The 26,895-nt window shown below is 52.7% G+C and overlaps 2 protein-coding genes across 10 annotated transcripts in view; one reads left to right on the top strand and one right to left on the bottom strand.

Annotated features, from left to right (window-relative positions):
* Nucleotides 1–4,522: 4,522 nt before the first annotated feature.
* On the bottom strand, nt 4,523–6,550 carry VRTN (vertebrae development associated; the record flags this gene model as incomplete). Its single annotated transcript, XM_082058759.1, has 1 exon — nt 4,523–6,550. The coding sequence occupies one exon, from the start codon at nt 6,548–6,550 to the stop codon at nt 4,523–4,525; it is 2,028 nt and encodes a 675-aa protein (XP_081914885.1).
* A 13,133-nt stretch (nt 6,551–19,683) lies between these two features.
* ABCD4 (ATP binding cassette subfamily D member 4) overlaps nt 19,684–26,895 on the top strand; it is a 32,275-nt gene continuing 25,063 nt past the window's right edge. For 6 of the 9 annotated variants that reach the window (XR_014184537.1, XR_014184538.1, XR_014184539.1 and 3 more), the window contains exons 1-7: nt 19,791–19,847; nt 19,972–20,096; nt 20,203–20,330; nt 20,547–20,686; nt 23,835–23,951; nt 24,242–24,367; nt 25,228–25,278. Coding sequence is in view for 6 of the 9 variants with exons in the window: in XM_082057495.1 (XP_081913621.1) it covers nt 19,816–19,847; nt 19,972–20,096; nt 20,203–20,330; nt 20,547–20,686; nt 23,835–23,951; nt 24,242–24,367; nt 25,228–25,278 (719 nt within the window). In the remaining 3 variants the exon portion in view is untranslated. Of the gene's footprint in view, nt 19,749–19,790; nt 19,848–19,971; nt 20,331–20,546; nt 20,687–23,834; nt 23,952–24,241; nt 24,368–25,227; nt 25,279–26,895 lie in introns of those variants that run through there. The other 3 variants (XM_082057498.1, XM_082057500.1, XM_082057499.1) reach the window with 3 other exon arrangements.

Genomic DNA, 26,895 nt, shown 5'->3' on the forward strand with positions numbered 1-26,895 from the left:
CAGCTGGTTCAAGAAAGCTAAGACTGGTATTAATGGGTTGTTAATATTTTAAAAGAAGATCTGTTAGGCTGGAGAGCAAAATCCTTGAGGATCCATATAAGGACTGATCACCCATATTTTTCACTGGCAAACAGCATAGGAAAGCAGGGTGCCTTGGTGACCTTTGCTAATGAGTCAAAATCAGGAGGGTTTGGAAATACAGAAGAGTAAAGAAACCTTGAAGGCAGGAGAGGTGGACATTGGCTGGAATGCAGGGAGATGAGGGGTTGCCAGCAGGAATTGCTGCTGCAGGGACCAGGGAAAGGAGGGAGCCATTGCTGCAGCATGAAAAGGGTAGATCTGACATGAAAATCTACAGGGCAAAATGTTTCAGCAAAAATACTCACAAAGGACAATAACAGGGCAGCAGTGGACCACAGCTGGACTCCAGGAGACATTTTCAGCCATGGCATGTGAGACATGGGTTTTAATAGGGAGGAGGCAGAGAGGGTGGTAGGAGAACGGGGACCTGACTGTGGCTGCTGTAACCTGCTGGGACAGGGGAAGGTGGTACCCCACAAATAACCTGGGGGGGACAGGAGGAAAAGGACTCTCATGTCAATAGCAGGGTTGGCTCGGCAGCACTAGTTGCTTGTAGCCTGGGCCTATGGAGGGAATCAGGCAGGGCACTGATCCAAAAGATCCCTTTTTAAATTTTTCTCCTCGTCTTTCCCCCTTCCCTGCCCACATAGATAATGAATTGCACTTGTGCTTGTCAGCTCAGGAGCAGTTCTGAACAGTGGCACTGATTTTTCTGTCCTCCTGTCACTGCTACATCTCCACTCTGAAGATCCCAGCAAGCACAGGATTGGTCTTGCAAACCCCAACGCCTCCACTACCTTGAGATGCTTTTAAGAACAAGACTACTGCTTTTTGCACCAACAGACCAGCTGCCTGTGCAAAATCTGGAGGCAGAGAGGTGCTAACACATACCACCTGAGTGCCCCAAAGCTTTGCTTGATTATAGTCAACTATTCCCACAGCCCGGCATCCAGGCAGGCTATGCTGCACGTCACCCACCTTCTGCACCTGCAAACCCCCTCTCTCAGACATAAATGGGGTGCACTAGTGGCAGAAGAGAGCTCTAAATTACAGGTGGGTGGGGGGCTGCTCCCCATGGGCTTTACAGCCCCCCAGCCTCTGCATTTCACTCATCTTTTAATTTCCATCTTTGCTGAGGTCAGTGCTTTTAAGCACTCATCTGTGAGGGAGTTCGGGTGGCACCTGAGCTAAACCTCACTCCACACATGCAAAGGAAGAGACACATTGGCCAGTGTCTTGGCCATGCAGTGCAGACCAGCTGGGGCCACCTCAAATTCATCTCCCACCACCAGCTCAATGTGAGCACAGCAAGACAGGTATTAGTCAAGGCCTACGGTTTCCACCCCATTTAAATCTGGATAGCCACAAACTACATCAGTAAATAAGGAAAAGTCACCATTTAAGTGGTGCCAACTCACAGAGACCCACCACGACCCTGCTGTCATCAAGGGAGAAAGAAATGTAAGAGCACTTGTAAAACCCCTCAGAGGAACAAGTATTATTTTCCTACCTACCCAGCTAAGGGCACAAAAGATATCTTGCCTAGATCTCTTCACTACGGCTCCTCAAAAATGTCTTGCAAGGGGGTGCTGGAGGATGAGGGAGGATAGCCTAAGGCCAGCACGCAGAAGAGATTCATCCTGCAAGCAGACCCCAGCGTGAAGCATACAACACTCCCAGTCTGGGGAGAGTCAGGTGATGGTAAGGAGAAGCCAACCCTCCACCCTGCAGAGCACCAGGTACTTCCCAGTGCAGATGCTCCCCCAGGCTCTCCTGATGTCCACCTGCCTGCAGCAGCAGCTGGCAGCCACGTACCATGATGTGCCATGCCAATGGATGCTGTGGCCACTGCCCTGCTGCCAGACTTGGTCTGCCTCAGCGCCACCCAAATATGGCTTGTGTTAGCACGCACAGTCAGAAAAACCGCTCTCCCTGCTCCTTCCCTCAGCTCATCCAAAGAAGGACATGCTCCAGGGGTCTCATGTCCTCCTTCACAGCTGCTGCTGCAGCCACCACCGCTGCCAAAAGCAGCTATCTCCAACCTCCAACAGTTTGGAGACACAGGTAATCATTCTGGAGTAATTACTAGCTTACTCCGTTGGAGGAGTTCGGTGGTGAGAAGCCACTGGCAGCTAATTACTCCAATTACTTCCTGACACACAGAGCCCAGGTGCCCAGGGCTCTCTGCAGCAGCACACAGCGCTGCTTGGCAGCTTCTGGCTCTCACATGCCTTCATGCCTGGGGCACCTGCTGCCCCTGATCCCTTCCTCTGGGACCACACAGGGTATGCTGGGGTGGATGGGTGGTGCTGAGAACCCACCGGCACCAACGACAAGAAGCTAAATGGTTTCTTAAGAGATGCCCCTCTGGCTCACTGTTGCCCTACCATGTAGCTCAGGCCCAAGAATGCAACAGGACAACTCTTGGCACCCCTTTCTCCTGCAGGCTGATATCTAGGAAAGCTCCACAGGGCTTCCTAGCAGAGTCACCATCAGCCTCCTAGGCAGCAGGAGGCCTATGTCAGGAGCAGGACTGGGCTGCAGCAGCCACTGAGAGGTCCCAGACATGTTGAAGAAGGAACAAGTTATTTGCAAGAAAGACTGGGGAAAAGTAGGGACCCACAACATGCAGTATTGTATCTCAACCCTTAACAAGGTCATCAAAGCTCCTGACACCTCTGCAAAGACCTGATGGTAAGAGACAAGAGTCAGCCCTGATGTTAGACCCAACCTCAGAGGCTGATTGTGTAGGTGCAGGGCTCAAGATGCTGTCCCCTCACACCTGTAGGGTGCTCTGACTCCTAGAAGCTCTCTAGGAAGTAAGAGCAGGTATCACACTTGTCACCACCCCTCTCAGGGATGGTAGGAAGCCCCCAGATGCCCTACAGCTCAGTCCCACACAGCCATGCTGGCAGACACCACAGGGGAGCTCACACACTAACATGAGGCTTTTTGGAGACCTCCAGCAGAGCCTGAGCAGTCAGAGACCCCCACAGCCCTGCACCCCAAGATGCTGGCAGGTCAGAGGTGCAAAGACCCAGTTTCAGCCTCCCAGCCCACTTCAGGGCAGGACCACCTACTGACACCTCAGGCATTGCCACATCCCTGCCATCACACAGAGCTCTGTGCACTTTGTCAAACCAGCCTTGCATCCAAGCTGGGAGACAAGTCCTGGCATCTCACCAGAGAGAGCATAGCTCCTGCCAGGCATCCAGAGCACCACCAAGCAGATAAACCCCACCAGGTCCCAGGAAGCAGAAGACAACCTTCATAGAAACAGGGATTGAGGTGTGTGTAGGCTTTCCCTATCCACAAGCCAGTTTTAGCAAGCAGACAGACAGAGAGGTGAAAGCCTTGCCAAAAAGAAAAACCAACCAACCAACAAAAAAAAAAAAAAAAACCACACCAAACACCCACAACAAAAAACCCAAAACAAAACAACCAAACAAATCACACAGGCAGGAGCAACAATCTGCACAGGACGAGGAGTGGAAGAGTCTTTATTGCTTTGGTTTCTTACAAGTGAGATACATGCATCTAAGCTTGCTGCAAGGAGACACCCACATTGTGTTCTGCTTGGGATGCAGGGACACTGGGTACATGAGGTTCGGCCTCTGCCTTCTCCCAGGCACCAGGGAAGAGGGACCCTAGGAAAGTAAGGCAGCTGCCAGCTGTGGGAAAGTAAATGATTGTGTGAAAGGTTATTGCTACAAGACCAGAAATGTCAGGGACAGCTTCTCCAGAGCCTGCAGGGGACACCAGCTTCTTGCTTAGCATTCCCAGCAGGCAGACTACAGCAGGGACACAAGTCCCCTCCTCTACCAGCCTCTGCTCCCTCTAAGGAAGATCAGGGCAGCCAGAGGGAGGTATTAAGAGGCAGAAAGCCAAAGTGGCATCAGTGCTGACCCCAAGTGAAGCTTTTATTCTCCTTAGCTGGGAAGAACCCAGATCAAAGATGCTCCTCCTGTAAAGCTGAGCACTCCCCAAGCCTCTCCTCACCAGCAGCAGAGCCAGCGCTGCTCTGCTCACCAAGGGGATGCTGGGCACCTCCATGCTTGTCCTGCACTTCCACATTACTCATTCAAGCAAGCGCCTGGGGCAGAGAGACCTTCACACCCTCCATCTCAAGAAGCCTGGCAGCATCCCATGACACTGGCACAGTACTGCCTCCCTTGCTCACCCTCCGAGCAGAGGCAACAACACCCAGCCCCCTCCTGCGGGGCAGCTCAGTGTCTTCTCCTTCCACTCCTTCCATCTCCAGGAATGGGCACTGCAAAGACACTCCCATCCCTGATTGAACCACACACAAAAGAAAGCCAGAGACTAGGAACAAAACAAAACCAAACCGGAACAAAAGAGCAGGGCCCCAGCCTGGGCACCCCACTGGAGAGCCAAAGGGCACATCAGCAGAGCTATAGCCAAGCCAGCTGGCAACTGGCACTCAGGCATCCACAAGCGTCAGCCCATCATGCAGGGCACGCTTCCACATGTAGTAGGTGGAACGGGCTGTGAGCGGGAACCGAGCACTGAACTCTTTATAGGTGGGGAATGTCTTCGACTCGAAGCGCTGCTGCAGGAACAGCTTGGCCTGTGCCTTGAACTGGGCAGTGGCGATCACATCCATCACAAACATCCGGCTGTTGGCTCTCTCCGACATGGCATAGCCTGAAATGGTGGTGTTGAATGGCATGGCTGGCACTGGCTTATCTAGGTGCTTGGTGGCTACCTCCATGTGGCACTGGGGCTTGAGGGCTGGCTCTGCTCTCAGAGGCACTGTGGAAGTCACCCGGTTCAATGGCTGGCCAGAGCTGGTCCAGCGCAGGCAATGCTGCCCAGTGGCATGGCCACTGCCCTTCCAAAACCAGTAGGCTGTGGAGGAGAGAGATGGGTAGCGCAGGCGGTATTTGCAGAATGGCAGCCGCCATTGCTGGACCTGCCTCCTGGCCACATCTCGCAGCTGCTTTCTCCAGCACAGGGAGGGCTTTAGCTGCAGGAGACTCCTGGGTGCTGGCCGGTCTCCATTCAGCCTCTTCCTAACAGGCACACTGCTTGGCTTCAACTGCAGGAATGGCTTTCCAGTCACTAGAGGTTTCTGGTTATCCAAGGGAGACTGGGGAGGTTTGAAGTTGGGGTTCTCCTTGATTGCTTTTCTTCGCCAGTTGTAGTAAGTGGACCTGGAAATGCCAGGGAAGCTGCGCTTGAAGCATCTGTAAGGCACCAGAGTGTTCATAGAAATGCATTTCTCCAGGTAGGACTTGGCTCCTTGCATGAAGATTCCTGCTTGGATGGGGTCTAGGGAAGGGCTTGGGGGTCTTAAGCTACCCTGTGAATTCACTAGCTCATCCACATCAGCTTTTTTTGGGACATCCCTGTGGAGCTCCTGCAACCCATGGGCCTCAGCCAGAGCAGAGGCATCACCATTGACCACGCTCTGCATCTCATGCTTCCAGGCATAGTATGTGGACCGGGAGATTTCTGGAAACATTTGTCGAAAGTGCTGGAGGGGGATTATATTGCCCTCCTGGAAGCAGGACTGAAGGAAGTGTTTAGCTGCAAACCTAGCAGCCGCTTTCTGCCGGTGTTCACGAGACTGGCGCTTCCAGCGGTAGAAGGTGCTCTTGGTAATGTTGTACCGGTCTCGCAGATTGGAGTAGGTCAGCTGGGGGTCACTGTTCAGCAGCTCAAGGGTCTTCATGGGCTGGACAGGAGGCTCTGGTGAAGGCATTGTGGGTTCTAGCTCCTCCAGGCCAACCACAGCTACAAAGTACTGCGCTTTGAAGACCTGCCGGGAGAGCTGCTGCCCTGACCACATAATGTGGAGCGTGGAGGTTCGTGGGCCACACTTCCTGGGCCGAATGAGCCGGTTGAAATAGGGCCGGATCTTCAAGTTGCTCATGGGGTAGATGGAGTAGATGTTACACTGCAGTACTGAGGCAAGAGCATAGACATGCCACATGTTGGCAAAGGTGCCAGGAAAACAGGTAGCTTTGATATCAGCATCAAAGATGGCTTCCAGGATAGTCATGGGCAGGCTGGTCATCTCCGGGGTCTCCTCAGTGCAGAGGGAGTAGCGAGCAGCCTGCAGCATCACCTTGGAGTCAATCATGCCATTCAAGTAGTATTGCTTGTGCAGCAGCATCTCCACCACTGTACGCACCTGCAGCTCCAGGCTGAGGCTGGGGTTGCCCCACAGCAGCACGCTGGCAGCCTCAAAGAGGCGGTTCCCCTCACCTTTGCAAACCAGAGGCAGCATGTTACTGGGGGCATCCTCAGGATAGAGGCTCCTGGCTACCCGGTCAACCTCCAGCTCCTCTTGGAACTGCCTCCCACAATAGCCAGGCAGGGAGAAAGATGACAGGGTCCTCTCTGCCTCCAGCGCAGCACTGGTGAGGCCCTCCAGACCAAAGCATTCCGTGGCTTCTTGCAGCTCCTGCAGCACAGACTGCACCAGCTGGTGCCGCTGGATCATCCTGAAGGATGGGAAAAAGAAAGAAGTCACTGGAGATGAAGACCGTGCATGCTCCAGATTGCCAGAGGCCTGGCCTCCAGGACCAGCTCTTACCCAAAGGAGAGAACATGGGAAGAGAGTAGAGGAAAGGCCACCACTCGACCCTCCACCCACACTCCCAAAGACAAAGGAAGAAGCCTGGGTCCCCACAGGCAGACCTGGGACTAGGACAAGGGTTCATCTTGCTCTCCAGTGACCTCCCGTGGGCAGCACACATGGCAAACAGCCTCCAGAGACATTTGTCCTGGTGAAACTAAGGAGTGACTGCATCCATTGGGATAGGAAGCCAGGTCATCTCCCACCCCTGCACGTCTGGCTCTGCACCCAGCCTCACCCCTACACCCATCTCTCCCATCAGTAGCTCCATCCCTTTCATTTTACTGCCATGCTACAAGCATCCAGAGAGGAGAGAGCCTCAAAGGGGAAATATTTGTCATCCCTGCAGGAAGGGAGTTGTAACAGAGCAACACTGCATGGGTGTGTGGAGGGACCTGGCTCAAGGCATTCAAGCCCAACAGAACAAGGGCAAGGACCTTGACCCATCCCTCAGAGCAGGACACTGCAGCTCCACCCACTGAATGTACCAAAAACTGATGTCACAGAACCTGGGATAGAAGGAAGAGCCAGAGGCAGCGCAAGCCACAGTTACTGCTGCCTGAGCTGACACTAGATGTCACTTGCTGCTCAGCAGACACACAACAGCAGCCTGGGAGAAGCGGAAAAAGGAGGGCTTCTCCTAAACTAGATCTGAAGCAGGAGGCAACTCCTAAGTGCAGACAGAGCATGGGCACTGGGTGGGTAGCTCAGAGGCTATGTGGAGCCCTCTTCCCTGCCCGAGCCCATCTCTGTCCTGTTCCGCCCTCTACATGCCAGTTCCCACTCAGGCGATCCAAATGGTCAGATCTGCATCCCCCCCCTTGTCAGTTTTATGACACCTACACTGCTTTGCCCCCACCACTCCAGGAGCTTTCATGATTACTACACAGTCCTCACCCCATGATCCAGCTCCAGCAGTGCAACCCTCTTCGGCACCTTTTTTGCCACCAACTGGCTCAGTCTCTCCATCTTGAACCAGTTTTCTCCCAGGGACCACAACACTTCACTCAACTAGAGAACCCAGTAGCCTCCATTTTTTCATTCACATACCACCCCCAACACATAGGGCATCATTTGGCAGTCTGCTCAACGCACATTCCAGCTGGAGCCCATCTTCTCAGGTATCACTACACACAGCTCTGTGGGGAGATGGGGACACAGGAGAGCCAGGCAGGAAAAGCAGCAAATCTGCAGTAAAGCATATGTCCTGGCTGACCTCTTCCCATTCTCAGCCCTGCACCCTGCTGCAGATGAGGTTATTACTGCTGTAGCTTCTACAGCCCCTGGCCATGACCAAACAACAAACAAAATGAGGTGCCACAGACTCACACAGCTGCATCCTGGCTACTTCACCACAGGGAGTCTCCGTGCTGCTGCCCCTTGCCTTTAATCAGGCCACTGCTAGTCACCAAATCCATTCCCTCTCTCTGCTCCAAGTTCCTCCACAGTCTCCCGCATGTTGGAGGCCAAGGCCCTCTTACAGCTGTTCCCACAGCTGTGGAGCATCAGGTATCAGAGACAAACACAAGACAATGCACACAGCTGTGAAGCTGTGGAGATAAAATTATCCTAAAATACTGGTCTGAGAAAGCGTGGGGTTATCCCTTCAGGTCAGGTCTGTATTGTTTTTCTCCTGGAAGTTTGTAAAAAATGTACAGAAGTTTAAAGAAATTTTAACTAAGCCTGTGGTGAGAAACATGTGCTCAAGGAACTCAGGCAAAGGCATCCCTCAGGAAAGCTGCAGGGCTGGCAGAGCCCAATTCCTCAATCTCCATGGCCCGCCAAGCCATTTCAGGGCCAGCCACCTACCCCTGCAGCAACCACTGCCCCCCCTTTCAGTCCCCACAGCCCAGCTGAGCACTCACCCATCAGCAGAGCCAGGAAAGGCAAAACAAGCTTTTCCCTGGAGGGGGTGAGGAGCTGACACAACCTAGGGAGCATCAGCAACAACCCTGATCTTTATGGCCCGGTGGGAACTTCCCACCCCCTTATGGCTTAGGAGAAAATGGAGGGCAAGAGGGAGAGCTGGAGACACAGGATTTAATCCTTTCCTTCAGCATTAACCTCACTTGCAGCTCTTGCTGCCCAGAGCAACAGGACCTTGAAGGCAAATCCTAAGGCAAAACCCTCAGCTAAAGCAGTACACATGAGCTCCTGTGGCAGGATGGAGAGAGGCTCAGATAAGCCAGAAGCAGAAGTCAGCCAAGCTGGGGGCTTGAGTTCATCACCAGAACAAACCCAGTAGCTCTGAACACGGAGGACCTGCTGCAAAGTGAACATTTTTCCCCACACACCCCCAGCAAAGACAGCTGAATACAACAGACAAGGGCTCTCTAAATTGCCTCAGCACCAAGAGAGCTCTTTACCTCTGATAAAGGAGACTTTACCTAACCTAGCTGCTTTTGCATTGTAACAGATAAGCAAGCACTTGCAGATCATGTTCTCTCACCTAAACTGATGGGCTGGTGGCATCCAGTAGTGCAAGTTCCCCAAGCCAGCCCCAAAAACGCAGCAGTAATCCAGGAGACCTCAGTCCCTGCTGTACTGACTGCTCAGGGCCGCCAGCAACTTGCAGGAGCAGGGGTGTCCGTGCACCCCAGCCCAGCTGGGTTAGTTAGGTGGCTCACTTCCCAGCCCCAGCTGCAGGCTCAGGACACCCTGGCCACAAAGGCTCCCAAGCAAGAAAAGGTTTGAACCACCATAACTGCACAACAGAAGCAGTAATCTGAAGGAGCTATCTAGGCTAGAAATATCACACTAGAAATCCCAGGAATGGTTCTGGAGGGTTAGCAGTGCTGGCAGCCCAAGCAGCAGGCTTCACTGATTTGCCAACACCCACATCTCCCAAGCCCAGAAATGGAGCAACACTCACCTGGAGAGAGAAAAACCACAGACCCATTTTAACCTAGGCCAAAGCACTGCAGCTGCGCCTCGTTTCAGCTGCCAGGGGGCAGGGGCACTGACTGCCCGAGTGGAAGCCGCGCCTGACAGCCGCCTCCAGCCCCATCCACCCCCGGCCAACCCGCAGCCACTTGTGCCTCTCCCAAATGCGGCGGAGACACCTCCGTGCGACCCCTCGAGACGGGGACAGCCCTGCGACCCGGGTGGGAACACGGGCTGCCGCTCCCCTCTCCCGAGAGACAAAGGGACGAACAGCCCCGGGGCGGAGGAGAGGTCGCCGATGCCGGAGCAGCCAAGCAGCCACAGAGGTCAGGGCGACATGGGGCGCCCGGCCGCCGGGGGAAGGTACCCGCCGCGGCGGGGCAGCCCGCGGGGTCAGGGTTAGCGAGGGACGGCAAGGAACCGCGACCCCGACGGCGTGCAGCCCAGCTCCACACTCACCTGACTCCAGAGATCACACCCCACCCGGCCCCTCGGCCGCCCCGCACCTTTAAGGGCGGCGGCAGGAAGCGGCGCGGACCCGCCGCCGCCGCCCCGGTGCCAGCCCCGTAGTGACCCCCGGGAGCGGGCGGCCGCGTGCGGCGCCGGGCCGGGCCGAGCCGGGCCGGGCCGCCCCTCCCCGCCTGCCCCCTCCTTCCCCTCCCCCGCCAGGAAGCGGGCCATCCCCGCGGCCCCGGCCCAGATGAAAGCGGAGCGGGCCGGGGGTCACTTCCAAAACTAAAGTGATAATGGCCATTGTCCCGCTGCCGCCACGCTTAAAGGGCCCGCCGTCTCCGCCGCTCTGCCCTGCTGCGCCCCGGTGCTCTCCGGCACCCTGCCACCCACAGCATCCCCCTGCCCCACACCCCTCCCGAGCCTGCAGCCCTACAGTAGGCGACAGAGCCCACTGGGGCCGCGGGGTGGGAGCTGGGTGATAGTGTGGGGCACCCCTCATGTCCCACGGGGAGCAGGCAGGTGCCAAGTGGGTGTCACTGCAACCCACGAGGTTGGCACAGCCCGTGTGCATGTCTGCCCCCTCTCCCCACTCACTCTTGCTGAGGCCACGATCTTTCCTCCACACCACCCTAAGTGACTCCTGTGTTCCCCCCACCAAGGAAACTCTGCTGGCACCCTCGAGCTCATAAGGGTGATGAAGCTCAGCTGTGCTGCCCTTCAAAACCTTCTCTGTAGGAGCCACATAAATGATGGCAGCTTTTTCCCTGCCCTCAGCTCTGGGCAGCTCCCAGATGGGCTTGCATCTGCCTGCCCATGCCTGAGCCCTCTGTTGAGCACTCTTCCTCCCTGCTATCTATGTTCCACTGCCTCCTCAGCCTAATCTCACTGCTGAGGTCCCCCTCCTTAACTCCCGCTCGCACAATGGGTTCATCTCATCCCTTGGGCACCACGTGAGGCTGTGCAAACAGCCCGTGCGCCAGGCACTTCGCTCCTGCACCGCTAAACCACCAACACCAGCTCCACCCGGCATTCTCCTCACAAGCCCAGAGCCCCCAGTGCTTCCTCCAGGACCTGCCTCATCCCAAGCTACTCCACTCCGAAACGGGTCCCCGAGAAGCCCATTTGCCCTTGGGTGTGAGTGCTGGCTGTGTTTGAATGCGGTGGGGCGCACCTTGGACAACAGGCTTCACCAACTGGTCTTGGCGTTTCGTGTCCCCCAGCCTGTGTAGCTCTGGTTGCAGGCAGCATCTGGTTTCCTCTCCCTAGACTATCCCCAGGGACCAGCCTGGGCCTCAACGCAACCCCCTCAGACAGTGAAGGGCACAAAATAACTCCTGATATCAGAGCTGGCAAGGGCTTCCTCCCTGTTCTAGTTTCAGCTGGGATTGAGTTAATTTTCTTCCTAGTAGCTGGTCTACTGCTGTGGTTTGGATTTGGGATGAGAATATTGTTGATAACACACTGGTATTTTAGCTGTTGGTGAGCAGTGCTTACACAGAGTCAAAGCCTTTTCAGCTTCTTACACAGCCCTGCCAGTGAGGAGGCTGGGGGTACACAAGAAGCTGGGAGAGAACACAGTCAGAACAGCTGACCCAAACTGGCCAAAGGATTATTCCATACCACATGATGTCATGCTGAACAAAAAAATAGGGGGAGTTGGCCAGGTGGTGGTGGCCACTGCTTGGGGATTGGATGGGCATCAGTCAGTGGGTGGTGAGCAATTGCATTGTGCGTCACTTGTTTTGTATATTCTTTTCTGTTGTCGTTGTTGTTATTATTATTATCCCTTCCTTTTCTGTCCTATTAAAATATCTTTTCTCTCAAACCACAAGTATTACCTTTTTTATGACTTTCCCCCCCATCCCACTGGGGTCGGGGGAGGTGAGCTGTGTGGTGTTTAGTTGCCTGCTGGGTTAAACCACAACAGTCCTTTTTGGTGCATAATGTGGGGTTCAAAGGGTTGAGATAACAACAGATCTGACCAGAGAAAGTTAAAACAAGTTTGTTATAAGCATTCAGTGTATTAGTTTAATAGTCGCTGGTCACAATATTGATTTATTTGCTCTCAGGCTTGTGCTTGTTCTCATAGCTGTACTATGTCACACCTTACCGTATATATTCCCTGTTTTGCTGTTTATTGCCTCTGGGGGCTGGATTAAGATTATCATTTTGCCGTACTGTGTAACACTGGCTTATGATATGATAAAATTACTGGTTGTGAGACTAATCTGGTATTTGTACTCAGCATTGTCGTCATATCCGTACTTTGGGAACCATCTCTCAGAACCTATTAATAATTACGCTCTTTACCTTTTCTCCTCAGAGAGCCAGTCTCTGGGGGAGACCAGGGAGGACACATTCCCCTGCTTATTCACCTTCCCCTTCTCCTCCAGGCTAGTTACAATAGCTCTTGAGAATTTTGAATATCATTGGGATGTTCAAACCAGCATGTTCCTATTGCTAAGTCTCCTGAGTTGTTTAAGGTTAAACAACTATTTAAGAATACCACTCACAGAGCTGCCCTGAGGCTGGATAGTTATGAGTGGTATTGTGTGTGGGATAGTATGGGCAAGTACCTAGGACACTGGGCACCTCTAATGTTTTGGAACTTCACCCCTGAATCAGTGCACAATCCTGAAAGACTAGTGACATATTTGGAAAAAGTATGCTGTCACCCTGGCAATTCCAGAGAGACACAAGTCACTGTAATATGCTGGAGCCTGGCCCATGCCTATTGAGCCCCGTTCAACACTATTCAGTGCCCTCAAAGGGAAGAAAAGGTCTCTGGATTGGACAACAAAATGACAGGCACTGTGGTTACTCCAACTCCCATGACAGGCAGTGTAGCTTAACCAGAGAACAAACCCATGCCAGTATCAGTCACCCCTATACACAAGAAGAAATATTGGATGCAAGAGTCAGCTTGTTTACTAAGGGAAGAAACTACTACTAGAAGGGGAAGGAGGAGAAAGTGGACGAGGCAGGTTATTCTGAAGTAGGGCTATTATTATTATTATTATTACTACTACTACTATTTTTATTTTGATTTTCCCATCCTTTTCTGTCCTACTAAACTGTTTTTATCTCAACCCATGAGTTTTACCTTTATTCTGATTCTCTCCCCATTTGTGGTCCGGGGGAGTTACTGAGTGAGTGGCTGTGTGGTGTTTAGCTGCCTGCCAGGTTAAACCACAAGACTTCCCTACATGCCACCACCTAAGGGGACCTTCACTGTAGTCACTCATTTCTGCTGTAGTGTTGGGCAAGGAGAGGGCAGGAGGGATCGTGGAGGTACCACATATGGGATTCTTGTGTAGAAAAATAAACACAGAATTTTCAAACAGGGAAAATGTGTCCAGCTCCCTCTCCTGTTGCCCTCCCATGTTAGTCTGGCACCAAGCATCACAGCGCACATCAAGGCACACCTTCACTGAGTCCTACCTCCCTCAAAAGCACAAGCACATACCCCAGAGCATTTTTTCCCACTTCTCTTGTCTCACATCTGAGCCCTGAAGCAAGGCAGGGGGGTCAGGCGAGGAGGGTTTGACAGGAGGAATGGGCTCCCTGGAAGCTGTGGACTGGCTGCTTGTGAGTCCTCTCAGCCTCAGCTGGGAGCCACTACCCCAGGTGACACCAAACCCTGGCCTTCAGTGCTCACAGGGGTCACTCTCGCTGGACACAGGAAAGCTACAGTGCAAGGAAGAGAGACCTAAACCACCCGCTGGTGAGCTTTCTTCCCCCTCAGGCAATCTTCATATCTCCAAAGCCAGCTCCACTCTCACTGTCAATCTGGCCAGTCCTGGATATTTTCGTCGGCAGGCCGGTGTTCATGTCCACAGCTGCTGAGCTCCCCTTCTCATCCTTCATCCTTTTAACTTCTTTGGTTGCAAATGCAAAGCGGTGCTCACAGGGCAGTGAGACACTGGTAAATGCCGGAGTCAGCAGGGTCAGTGATTAACATAGGAGCTGGAAAACACACAAAGAGACAGCCTGGGCAGTTCTGTTATGCAGATGACTGCACACACTAGCTTCCAGCATATAAACAAGTAGTTAGCATTTTTCTGTTCCTTGAAGGAGTGTGGTGGGAGACAAGAGTGCTCCCTGATGTAGTGCGGAATGCTTCAGCATGACAGTAGGCCATGGAGACCTTTGCAATTTAGCTCTGGTTGCCAGAAGCTTTTCTGTCTGTTGTCCTTTAACCTTCCTGCTGCAGCCCATCTCAGATGAGTCCCAGAGCAAAGGCGCAGAGAGGTCCAGCTGCACATGGGTTTCAGGGCACCATGTTTCCAGCCATGCTGGAAGGCAGGTTTTACTGCTCCAAGTTTAGGTATGGAGTCTTCTCCCAGGTCAAGAGCAACCTCCATGTTCAGCAGATAAAATACTATTTGGTTTGAATATGATGAGGAAGGTTGTCTCAAGGACTTGGTGCTGGGTTCTTGTATAAGGTAGGACTTCCTCTGGCTCTGTCACTGGAACGTGACAATGCCGACAGTGCAACAGGTGGGGGACAAGATGCAAACACTCAGTTATCCCCCCCACAGGAAAGCTCCCCAGTCCTACCTCTGCTCCCTCCTTAGGGGCCTCCAGGAGTAGAGGGAATCAGAGCATCCTACCCACTGTAGTGCTGTCCATGGCTGGACCAGAGGAAACACTTCAGGTAGGATGGGATATGGCTGTAACACCCAGAGCAGACAAATGTCATTTGGGGTAGGTCAGACTGTGGGCCAATTGCCAAAACCACCTCTGGAATTGGAACAGCTTGACCTAAATGGTCTAAAATGACATGTCCATCCCCTCAAAGCCACTGCTGATGCCCCAGCTTCTGTTTTTTCCATCTTTCTCCATCCAGAGAACTGCAGGGTCAGAATCTTCCTTCTGGGAAGTTGGAGAGCTGGGACTGCTGAGTTGCTGGCAGGACTGAGAGCATGGGGCCTTCCAGGAGGGTGCTAAGTGTCTAAGTGTCTGATGTCTTGGCTGGGTTTCTCCCCTGTGCCTGGCATTGCTCCACAAAGAAATAGCAGAGCTTGCAGCCTGAGATGGCAGGAAAAATAGGGTTGCTGCAGCTGCAGTCTGCCCACCAGTTTCAGGAGGAAGGGCAAGTGGTTCAAGTGTTATTGTGCCCAACAGGGACCTGGAAAACATAGAGTCCACCCCAATTTTTGTGGTAACATCTTCAAACTGAATGACAGAAGTCCTGGTTTGAGGTTCACATTGTCTGGTATTTTTCATTCCCAGCCGTGAAACATCTCTGAACCCACTCTGTCATACCTGTGCTGGAGCCCTTAAAGGGATGCTCAGACAGAAAAACTGCCAGGCTCTGTGGAGAAGTCCCATGAGGCACCCTCATGTCCATGCATGCCCCAGGATGACGCTGGGTGCCAGCAGATGGACAATTGCAATTTTGTTCATTTCTGCTTACGCCACACTGAGAGGGAGAGCGACAAACTCTTCAGTCAGAAGCATGGGAGTGATTGAATTACAGGAGACAATGTGAGGAGCAAAATCTATTTAGTGGTGCTGAAGTGAGAACTGGCAGGCAGGGACAGCCAAGGGCATGAACATCAGTGAGCAAGAGCAGTTAACAGGGGTGACTCCAGCTGTATGACCAAGGACAGAGGGTTGGCACAGAGGGCAGAAGAATGTGGCCTGGCCCAGCCAGGAGTTTCATCTCCCCAGGGGAAGCAGGGAGCTGGGCTGGGCACTGAGTCGCAGACCAGAGACCTCTAAAGCTCTCCCACACTCTGTCCCCCTCTTCTTCTGCAGTGACTCAGAGCTTGGCGTTGTTCCTCTTCGGCACTCCTCAGTGCCACCTCCTTCCCACCCCCGAGAGAACACCTGGGCCCGCCATTGCTGTTCTCCTCTCTCTGACTTAAGCTCACTCCTTGTGAGACAAGGGGACCTCAGTGCTGTCCCTGAAGAGTCTACCCAGAGCACCCTGTCCCTCTCCTAATGGTGGCTGCCACCCAGTTCATTTTCTAGGTGATGTTGAGGACAAACGCACCAGGAGTGCACAGGAGAGCCAGGTCTGCCTGTCCCCTGTCCTGGAGCAGCAGAGCCCTGACAGCAGGTTCCATCTCTAATTCTCCTCTGCTTGGCCCAGAGCTGTTTTCCCTTCTGGCTTCTGTCCAGCTGGGCTCCCTCTTCCTTCCCACTCTGAGGTTTGAACTTGGTGCTGGTGCTGTGTCCTTGCTCCCTAAGGCTCCCCAAGGCTCACAGAATTAAGCATGGAGCATCGAGCACAGTACCACAGCACTGGGTGAGGACCCAGAGTCTTGGCCACATCTTTGGGTCCAAGCTGTAGGTGGGAGGGGTGAGGGAGAGCCGGGAACTGCAGGAGATTCAAAGTCAAGATCAAAGCATTTCCCTCTGAAGCCCTAACACTCTCCTTCCCTCCCACTTGCACATAAAAGCACTCTGCCCTCAGCAGGCTCTCTGCTGGGGAGGGTGTGTGGAGGAGGGGGCTGCTTTCCCCCTCGCTTTTCCTGTGTTACTAATAACTTCCCAGAGGTGAAATGGTGAAAATCCTTCCACCTCTCCTCCCCCATGCCCGCTTCTTGCCCAGATCCAAAGGGACCAAAGACATCTTACCGACTGTGAGCTCATGGCAGGCCTGGCCTGCTCTGGGGTGTTACCAGCTGCTGCCAGCACAGGGGAGATGCAGCAAGCAAAGCCTTTGAAGTGTACAGTAGAAAGACACTGCAAAGCATGAGGAAGGAGGATTGAAAAGAAAGCAGAGCAGTTTGGCCCACAGGAGGGGGATAGGCTAATTAAGGCACAGAGCGTGGAGGAGGAAAAGGCAGGATAATTAAGATATCACAGCAGGAGCCAGTGGTGCGGCTCCATGGAGGTTTAGGCCACACTGAGCGTGGCCTCTGCTGTTTGCTCCCCCTTGGTTCTCCATTCCCACTCTCCCCTTTGGGGTGGCATAGGAGTGTGGGGGACATTGTCAGTCAGTTCAAGTTGCTGATCCAGCTGAAAATTAGTTGATTTAGTTCACACCCTAATACAGACAGAGGTGAAACTCTGTGAAACTCAGGATGGGAGTTTCCATTACCCCTTCCTTACTCATGATCAGAGAGAGGGCTAAAGCTTAGAGGTGATCCCAAACTGAAGAAGCTGCAAGCTTCAATGAGGACAGGCACATATGAAGAGGCTGGAGACTGGGAACATGGGCAGGAAACGGCCGATTCAATTTTGGAAAGCCCGGGAAGGGTATATTCTGGCACTCTTTATTACGCAACACCGCACAAACCAAGTAGCATTAAGACCTGGGACGGGAAACCCAAGAGAAAGCGAGCTGCAGTCAAGGCCACAGTTTTGTGTTTCTTTTGGTGGCCACAGCCGATGCTGCTTGTTTCAGAAGGCACCCAGGGCCACTTACCCCCTGAAAGGCACTCACAGATGGGTTTGTCAGGCTGCTCCCTACATCCTAGTGACAGGCCAGCAGGCAGAATGGGACTGGAGGGAAGAGGCAGCACAGGGGGGCAGTGGAGACTGCCAGGAGGCTGGGGCTGGGAGGCCAGGAGAACCAGAGGATGGGCTTCCCCCACCGAATCCTGTGCAGGGGGAAAATGCATCATACAGCAAGCAGGGGGAGGCTGGGGGATGGGATGTTTCACACCTAGCAAGCAGGAGCAGATGGGGCTGGAGTTAAACACCACAAGGAATTAACTTGCACTGCCACAAGGAGCCCAGTACTTAGGAAGCCGTGACAGGCTCTCCCTTCCCTGGATCCATGGCAAACTGTTTAGTGATGGGTCAGCAATGCAGAGGGGCTTCTCTTGGGTCTGTAGCTGGTCGGGGAACTGAGATATGGCCCTGCAGTGTCAACAGAGCCAGCTCAAGATGTGATTCCCCAGGCCTTTCCCAAGCCCTGCCCCCAGGCACACTCTGAAATGGCCGTGATGTTTGCTGGGGGAGAAATGTGAGAAGTAGAGACAGAGTGCTGTAAAAGATGTAAATGTTTCTGTGCTGAGAGCAGCTCTGAGTGTCTCAGGGACAGCCTCAGCAGGGGGGATGGAGAAGCACGCAGAAGGCACTTCTCTTTTGTTCTTGATCTTGGCTGCCTTAGGAGGGTTCCCAGGAAAAATCCTGGAGCTGATTGACTAAAGGGAGCTCATAGCATGTGATTTATCAGGTGGTGGTCCTGGGGTGACAAGGACAGGACAAAGGGCAGAGAGGAGGATGTAGGAGGAAGGCCTGTGCCCTTCTCATCTCTGTATCAGATCTCCTTGCTCCCTCCGTGCTGGGAAGCCATGTCATCAGCAGGGGAGGAAGGGGAGGAATATCCCCTTGCCATCAGGTGGGCAAGGGAACAGAGGGCTCAATTCAGTACCAGTAACCACTGACATGGTGACACATACAATTGCCATGGCTGCCATGCAGTACTGAGAGGATGTGACTGCCTAGGAGCAACTGGAGCAACCATCACCCAGGTCTGATGCAACAGCTGAAAAAAAAACCCACGATCCTTTTAACATAAAAATTAGTCATCGCTGAGGTTAGGTTTTCAGAGGGCCAATCTCTGCCCTCTGGAGCTTAACCTTTAGGTCAAACTGATAGCATTGTGAATTCCAGCAGTAAAAGAGCTGAGAGAAGAGAGGTGAGGGCACGGAGAAAGGGACATAGCTTAGGGACAGTGCCGTTTACTGAGGAAGCAGACTGATGCATCTTCTTTCATCTCTGAGCGCATATACTCTGATTTTGTGTTTTGAAGTGCCAAGATCCCTAAGGAGGTAGCAGCAGAGCAAAGACAAGGGAGATGAGGATGAGAGAAGAGAAAAGAGGGCTGAGAGGCAGGAGATCTAAGCTACTTCGTGTATGCGAAGAGGGACAGAGTATCTGCAGAAGTCCAAAGGCTCTGCAGAAGAACTGGTGTCAGCAGGATGGCAGGTGTGAGAGACACACGAGGAAGGAAAGGACTCCAGCTTGTGGGATCCCTTGTCTCCTATCAACAGACTTGTCCAGAAATTTGCTTATGCTGAAACATTTCATAACCCAGAGTGTGGGTGACTACCCAAATCTAGACAAAGTAGTCAGTTTCTGTGTTAAACTTGGGATTGCTGAGAAGCCAGAGAGGGTCCATGCACTGGCACAACCCCTTGCTGCTTTCTTAAGCCTTTCTCACGCCCTGCCCAGGGCTTCTCTCTACCCTCCCTTTCACATGGCAGAGCAGGAGCACACGCTGCCATTCACTGCCAGGCTGGGGATCGCTGCCTCATCCCAAGGTCTTGACTTGAGAAATACCCCGCAGACACGGGCCACCGCAAGTTGTGTGTCCTGTCAAAGCCGTCCAAAATGTCCCCGCCAACCCCAAAATAACCCAAACGTGCAGGAGCAGCCCAGCGTCTCCTTTCCCGTGTTCCCTGTGGGCAATGCCAGCTGCCTGCGGGGACTGTCCCTCAGCCGCTGGGGTCCCCGAGGAGCAGGTGGCGCTGCTGCAGGCAGCGGGCCGCCTGTGCAAGCAGGCAGGCGCGGAGGCGGCGACGCGTGACGCGAGGACACCCCGGCGCCCCGGGCGGCGGCGGCCGCTCCTCCCGTCCCGTTGCCGCCAGGGGGCGCCGTGTCCCGCGGGCAGCGCAGCGCGTCGCTAGAGGGCGCTACGGCTCGGCGGCCCGCGGGCGGGGCGGTGCTGGCGGGCGGGGTCTTTCTGGTGATGCCGCCCCCGGAAGCGCTCGGCGGCCCCTGCCCGAGCGGGCGGTGCGGGGCCCATGCCCGGCGAGGGGAGGTGATGAATATTCGTGTCGTAGCGCCCGGGGGGCGGGGCTTTGCCGGGTGGGTCCAGCCGGGCGCTGATGGCGGGAGGCAGCGCCAGGGCTGGCGGCCGGTGAGGACGGGGCGGGCGGGGTGGTGTGTGAGGGGTGAGCTCGGGGCTGCCTCCGCGGCCGGGGTCCCGGCGGGGTGGAGGGCGGCGGGCTCACTGACGGTCCCCGCGTCTCCATCTGTTGCAGGCCCGGCGCCCGGCTGGACGGGCTGTTCGTGCGGCGCTTCCTGCGGCTGCAGGCCGTGCTGTTCCCGGGCTGGCCCTCTCCGGCCGCCCTCATGTTCCTGACGCTCCTCTGCGTGGCCTTGCTGGGTGAGCCTGGGGCACGGGGGCCGCACCCGCCTCTGCTCCACATCCCCCCGCGCCCCCTGTGCCGCGCCCCGCGGTCCGTCACCTCCGTGCCTTCTCTTCCCTCCAGAGCAGCTGGTTATTTACCAGGTCGGCGTCATCCCCAGCCAGTACTACGAGGTCCTGGGGAACAAGGACTTCCCCGGGTTCAGAACACTGACTGCCCTTGCCCTGACTCTGATCGTGGTGAACTCCACGGTAAGACAGGCCAGAGGCTCCCGAGTCTTGGGAGGGGAAGGGGACACTACACGGGGCTCCCGGCACGATCCTGGTAACGAAGGATCTAGGTCTGCCCGTTAGGTAGCCATGTGTGGGACAGATCACTGGTACAAACTATTAGTTTTTATTTCATTTTGTGAAATGCTTGTTCTACTCACTGATCTCTTCCTGTCTGTCTCCTTGCCCTCGTTCCAGCTAAAAAGCTTTGACCAGTTTATCTGCAACATGATGTATGTGAGCTGGAGGAAGTCCCTCACCGAATACCTCCACAGCTGCTACTTCCAGGGCCAGGTCTACTACAGCCTGCACGTGCTGCGCGAGGACATCGATAACCCGTAGGCTGCCCGTGGCTTTTCTCAGCCCCTTGCTTGGCTTCTTCTGGGCTGCTCCATGCCTTTTCCTGGCTTCTCTCTGTCTCTGGGTAGGGAATTGAGCCCTAGAAGCTTTTGCCATCTAGGCACAAATACCCTCATCTGCCCTGAGTTGGAGGTTGGTAGCTGTTGCTGGGAGCTTCGTCACTGCTGGTCATGATGTTTTTAGGGTTAGGATGTTTTTGTTGCAAGGAAAGTGGAGGCCCGACAGAACAGGGATCGCTTGCTGCTATAAAGCATGCTGCCTGCTGCAAACTCAACCCTTGACATTCAGTGTGAGATTGCAAAGGGCCTGGTTGAATCAGGGACTACTGCCACTCCCTGCTTTCACATAGCCAGCGTGTTAGGATGGTCCCTGTTGTGTTTGAGCTTCAGCCACCAGAGTCTCCAGCTGAATGCAGTTTTGTTTAGCTGGGTTTTTAGTGGTTTTGATAACCCATGGGAGCCAGGTCCATGATGGGCTTTGTTTTGCACTCTATTAAGGCTGCATTTCCCCTTTCCTGTTCCAGGAAGGAAATGTCAGGAGTGATTTGAAGTGTGAGAGAGGAGGAGCATTCAGTCCCTCATTGCTTAGCCCAGCACAACCAAAACCCCCTGCAATTTTGCTTCATGCGCTGTCCTGCTTACTTCAGAGCTGCTGGTCTACCCGGGCTGTGCAGCGAAGGTAGAACATCTCCCATCCTCACAACTGCCTGCTGACCCTGACCTTCAGCCTGTCCTTGCACACAGGGCACCGCTGTCATAGTTATGCACTTTGAAGAGTTAAAGATCCTACATTAGATATCATGTGAGAGGTAGAAGTTTTTTTCCCCCTCCAGAATTTAAATAAGTCATTATAAAATTCTTGCTGAACAACTGGAAACCAGGGGATAACTTGTTTTCCAAATTGTGTGGCTTTATACAGTTGTTTTGAGACTCCAAACTCTCCTCCCCTGGAAGGGGTGGCTACTCACTGCACTGGTGCCATCTCCCACATCGGTGGCATCAGAGGAGTCCAAGCCCCGGGTCTCTGTATGCAGTGACTGTCTTGTGGGAACTTCTAACTTTTTGCTCGTAGTGGTGACTTCAAGGAACTGAGGTGCTTCTGCTGCCCAGTGCTCCTGGCTGCCTGTCTTTGTGCCTTCATGGCACAGCTGGTCTGTGTAGCTGCACAGTGAAATCATGCTGGATCTCTCAGGTGATTTTTGTCTGTACCATTTTTTAGCCAGTCCCGTTTGCTAGCTGCCTCTGTGGCCCCAGTGCTGGGTCAGAGCAACCAGCCATGTGCAGGGGCAGCAGCAAGCAAGGAGAGGGCTTAGCTTGAGTCAAACAGCCCTGCTGACAAACATGAAATCACAGCTTCATGACGCTGCTGCACTTTCCAGAAGCTGTTGGAGTTATTCCCACCTTTGTTAAGTGTTAATTTCTGATGGTATTTTGCAGTGCTATGGAGTTGCGAGGGAAGCTTAAAAAGCCATGTCTGTCACCAAGGTGTGCATTGCTTCCCAGGCATTGTAGCACATTGGCCATGGCCAGAAGCTCCTGCATGGCTCTTTTCCTTTGTGAGTGGGAAGGGCAGGACAGAGGCCCCTCACCACATGACAATCCTGCTTAGGTTTATTTTTAACCAGAGAATGTGTTTGTATTGTGCAGTGAAATGCATGGGATAGCTGGATCTGTATGCCCTGTGGCGATAGAACCAGCTCTCCTGACCTTAGTAGACCGAATGTGTGAGATTTCTGCAAAGTATTTTTCATTACCACCTTGCTTCTGCTCAAACCTGAGTCTTTTGTGATGCCACAGCAAAGATTGTCTTTATCTTTCAATTCCTTGATGAGAACTTCTTCTGTGCACCAGGTACTTTGAAACAGAGTGACAAAGTGATGTCCCATTTTGCAGTGCAAACCAAGCTGGGTGCTAGATGCATGGTGTCATCCATCTAGAAGGAATGAGGAGTGGGTTCTGAGTGGCATACAAACACTTGTGGTTCCTAGCAGGGCATCTGAGTTGTTGTTTATGTGTTATCATTACATGTTGCTTAATATCTCGTAAAAAGCAATATCTTGCAATGTGTCTATAGTACGAGTTAAATTATAACTTTATGTGAACAATTACAGTCTGAGGAAAGGAAAAATGATGACTGTAAGGTCAGTCAGGGTGAGAGCTGCCTCAAAAGTAAACATATTGATGTTCCAGGACTGCAAAAGATTTGAGAGACTAATGTCCATGTGGTATCTGTGCCAATGGCTGTGCAGGAGTCCAGCCTTGCTCTTCATTCTGGACTCCACCAGTCACAGTCATGGCCTTTCTGCCCGTGCATAGAGCATCAATCTGAAGCTCTCCAGGTGCTCCAGACAGATGAGGTGACAAGGAGTAAATATGCTGAAATCCCCAGTCTCATCTGCTGCTCGGCAGTGGGATGGATGGGACTTGAGGGTCTGTCACCCACATGGCTGCTGCTGCTGGGGTGAGAAGGCCTGGTGTGGTGCTGCCTGTTCTTGTGGGATGTGTGGGTGTAAGTGCTTTCTTCCTTACACCAAAGGGATCAGAGGGCACTCCATGCAGAGCAAAGGGACCAGCTGCTGTGGAAGGGTGGCTTTGAGGAAGGTATTTGCAAATATCCAACAGCTGGTGAAGGCCTGACCTGTGCTCTAACTGGTCCTGGTAGCTCTGGTGCCTGAGATGCAGCACCAGCACTGAAGGTTTTAGGAGAGTCAGTAGTTTTTGGTAGTACAGGGGTGGCTTCAGGAGAGGAGTAAAGGACAGGGATGCAGAGACCTTTAGCACAGAGTGGACCAGTGTGGTTGAAAGTGGGACAAGGAATTAATACAAGGAACAGGGTGAAGTTAACAGCAGGAGCTGTTCTTTGTCAGTTCCAGGAAGGCCCTTGGGTGGGTCCTGCTGGCTCATGGAAATTGTCTCCTGTAAGGGAATGGGAGCCGCAACTGCAGGTCACTCTCAGCAGGGTTGTTGACCACCACCACCGCCCCCCCCCCCCCCGCCCCCGCCACCCTAAGTTCAGGCAATTAATTAACAGTGTGGCTTGTGCCGTGTTAGGGAGTTGCTACATCCTGCACCAACTGGTTCTCACGCTTGGGCTTTAATGGTGTCGATGGTTCTTTGTGTTGAGCAGGGATCAGCGCATCAGCCAGGATGTGGAGAGATTCTGCAGGCAGCTCAGCTCCATGGCCAGCAAGCTCATCATCTCACCCTTTACACTGGCCTACTACACTTATCAGTGCTTCCACAGGTAAGGACCCTTCCTGGCCCTGTTTTCACACCTCTTTGCTATGCTCTTTTTTGGAGCCTGGCACCCATGTTGCAACTCCCCTGACAGATGCTTGTGTATGTGGGTGAGTGGTCTCTGCACTCCATAAGCACTTCTGCCTTGGGGATGCTGGGGTGTGCAGTACTGGTCTCCAAACCTCTGTGAAAGCCAAAAGAGGTGACAGTTAAGGGCTCTGACTTCTTGAGCCTGAGAGTGCGGGGGTGTCCTTTTGCTTGGATTATTAGCTGACCTCTCTTTCTCCTCCTCTGTAGCACAGGCTGGCTAGGCCCAGTGAGCATCTTTGGGTATTTCATCATTGGGACTATTGTCAACAAGATATTGATGAGCCCAATTGTGTCTAAACTTGTGCAGCAGGAAAAGCTGGAGGGGGATTTCAGGTGAGTCCCAGCAGAGCAGCATTTTCACTGCCTCTTGGCACTTCCTGCAAGAGCTGCATTTTTGTCCCTGTTCAGTGCTATGTATGCAGCTACTGCTCTTGTCCATGACTTTCCCCATGCTCAGAGAAACCTGCCTGCCCTGTGCTGCCCCGAAGTTTCTGTACTGAGCCACCCTTTTCACTGCCTTCTGTCATGGCAGGCGGTGCCCTTGGTTCAGTCTCCTCATTGCTGCTGCCTGACTAATGATCGTTGTTGCTTGTGCATCTGCTGTGGCATTGGATGTGCTGAAGAAAACTGCACATGGAGCTTCCTTGGGTGCAAGTGCAAGTTCAGTGGACTCTATCTGCTGACAGAAATCAGGTGTCTGGTTCACTACCACCTTCAGGAAGTACCCCAAACAGCAGAGTCTTTCCATATGCTCTGTAACTTATCTCCTCCCCTTCCCCTGCCAGCTTGGAGGGGTGTATGACAGGTGCTCAGCAGCTTCTTTCCCTGGGCCTCTGGGCATCCAGGGACAGCAGCAGAAGCTGGTGTGGCACGGGAAGCCCAGACCAGAGCAGTCAGTTGTGGTGATTCTGTATTGTAGACATGTTGGGCCAGCAAACAGGAGGCCCCAGGGCTGAAAAGATGCAGGATACCAAACGAATATGCCACTGAGCTGGCAGCCCAGAGTGATGTTACCTTGTGCTAAGCTTTGTTCTCCAGTGCCTTTTTGACCCGACTGAATATTTCTGTCAAGAGATGCCTCAGATCATTGATCTGACAGATGCAAGAGAGGTTTCCTCTAGCAAGGATGTTGGCTACGTAATTCACTTGGAATTTATGTGTGATCCTGATGATGTTTTTTTTTCATTGTCCAGGTTCAAGCACATGCAGATCCGTGTCAATGCAGAAACAGTTGCTTTCTACAGGTTAGTAGCATTCGTTTCTTATGTCGTTGCAGAGATCCTGACAGCTCAGGGCATCCTTCTTGTATTCAGGTATCTCTGAGGAGTCCATATCCTGTTGGTGCAGCTGGAGCTTTCTGTCCCCTCCATCCCACTGCAGGTGCAGGGCCTTTGTAGGGTCCTACAGCCCTGACACTGTTCTCCTTTGCATTCTGTGCATCATCTGCAGAAATACTTCACAGCAGCTGGAGATGACTAATTTTTGTCTGCCTCCCTTCTGACATTCCCGGGAGCCTGATACAGATTCACTGAGACTGTTGCTTAGTTTTTGCTGTGGTCTTTACCTGGGAGATTGCTCAGGGTCTCCTTGTATCTTGTTAGGATGTTCCCGCAGGGGACTTGTTTCAGGTTGCTGCTGGCCCCATCCTGCTGCTGCTAACTTGCGTGTCTGCTATGTGTAGGCTGGCTGTTGCCTGTCCTCCTTGCCTCTTTGCCTCTGCTGCTCCTCTAGGTCAGCCTGTGCCCTGACCCTCCCAACACGGTTCTGCCACTCTCCAAATTTGCCCGGTGACATTTACCACAAAGCTGAACACACAGTCAGGAGCCCAACAGCACTTCTTCACTTAGTGATGCCCTGAAGTTTGCTGGGTTGCTGCTTGGAGCCTTTAAAATGTGTCACAGAAATGGCTAGAACTCAGGAAAACTGCTGCGATTTTACTGTAGCTTGTGTTGGGTTGCCTGGTCAGTGGCAGGAGGTAGTTTCTCCTCTCTTGTCACATGTCTGCCTTTGCCCTGCGTGTTGTGAAATCATGATTCTTCCAGGAATTTAAGCAAGCACCAGCTGTCCTGTCTGGTCTTCCCTGCCTGTCATCTGTATTTGGCTCCTTCATGCTGTAATGACTGAGTATTTCAAGTGTTGTGGTTCTGTCCCCAAAGTGGTTTGATTCAAAATCACCAATTTCATAAAGATTTATACTGACAGGCATGAAACTCTGATTTAAATAACTGAAATCAATCTTGGTTTGCATTGGCAAGTTTGAGTTGTTTCTTTGTGGACTGGTTGATTTTTATTGGTTGATGATAATTTTTCTTAATGGAGAAGATACTCTAATTACAAGCCCTTATTTAAGCTGCAGTACTTTTTCTCCTAATTTTGAAGATTTCTATTGTATTACTAAGTAGAAAATGGAAAGTGAATTGTTATACCAGAAAACAGATTGTCTTACTTCAATAGAGTTCATTACTGGAAAAGCTTTGCTTAGTGAGAAATTAGAATTTAACTGAATTGCACAAAACCAGCCATTTTCATGGTATGAATCTTAATTTAAAATAAATAAAATTTTTAAAAGGTTGCATTCCTAGAATCCTGCAAGAGGAAGAGCATGTGGTAGAGTGGTTGGTTTTGATTGCTGGACTTCTCTAGCTTGTCAAAACTGTGAGAGCTTATGCTCTTACACCTGCCTAACTATGGTTTTAGTAAAAAAAAAAACCAAAACCTGAGCACTGTCACCTGTTTACTTCTTTGGTTTCTAAGCCTTTGGCAACCTTGCTTTACAAGTGAACTGAATGGGAGGAAAAGCAGAAACCAATACAGCAATCTCTGCATCTGCAAAAGAAGTAGTAGCTCTAGTCCCTGCTGCC

The sequence above is a fragment of the Streptopelia decaocto genome (assembly GCF_964273445.1).
Source record: "Streptopelia decaocto genome assembly, chromosome: 7".
NCBI classification, from domain to species: Eukaryota; Metazoa; Chordata; class Aves; order Columbiformes; family Columbidae; genus Streptopelia; species Streptopelia decaocto.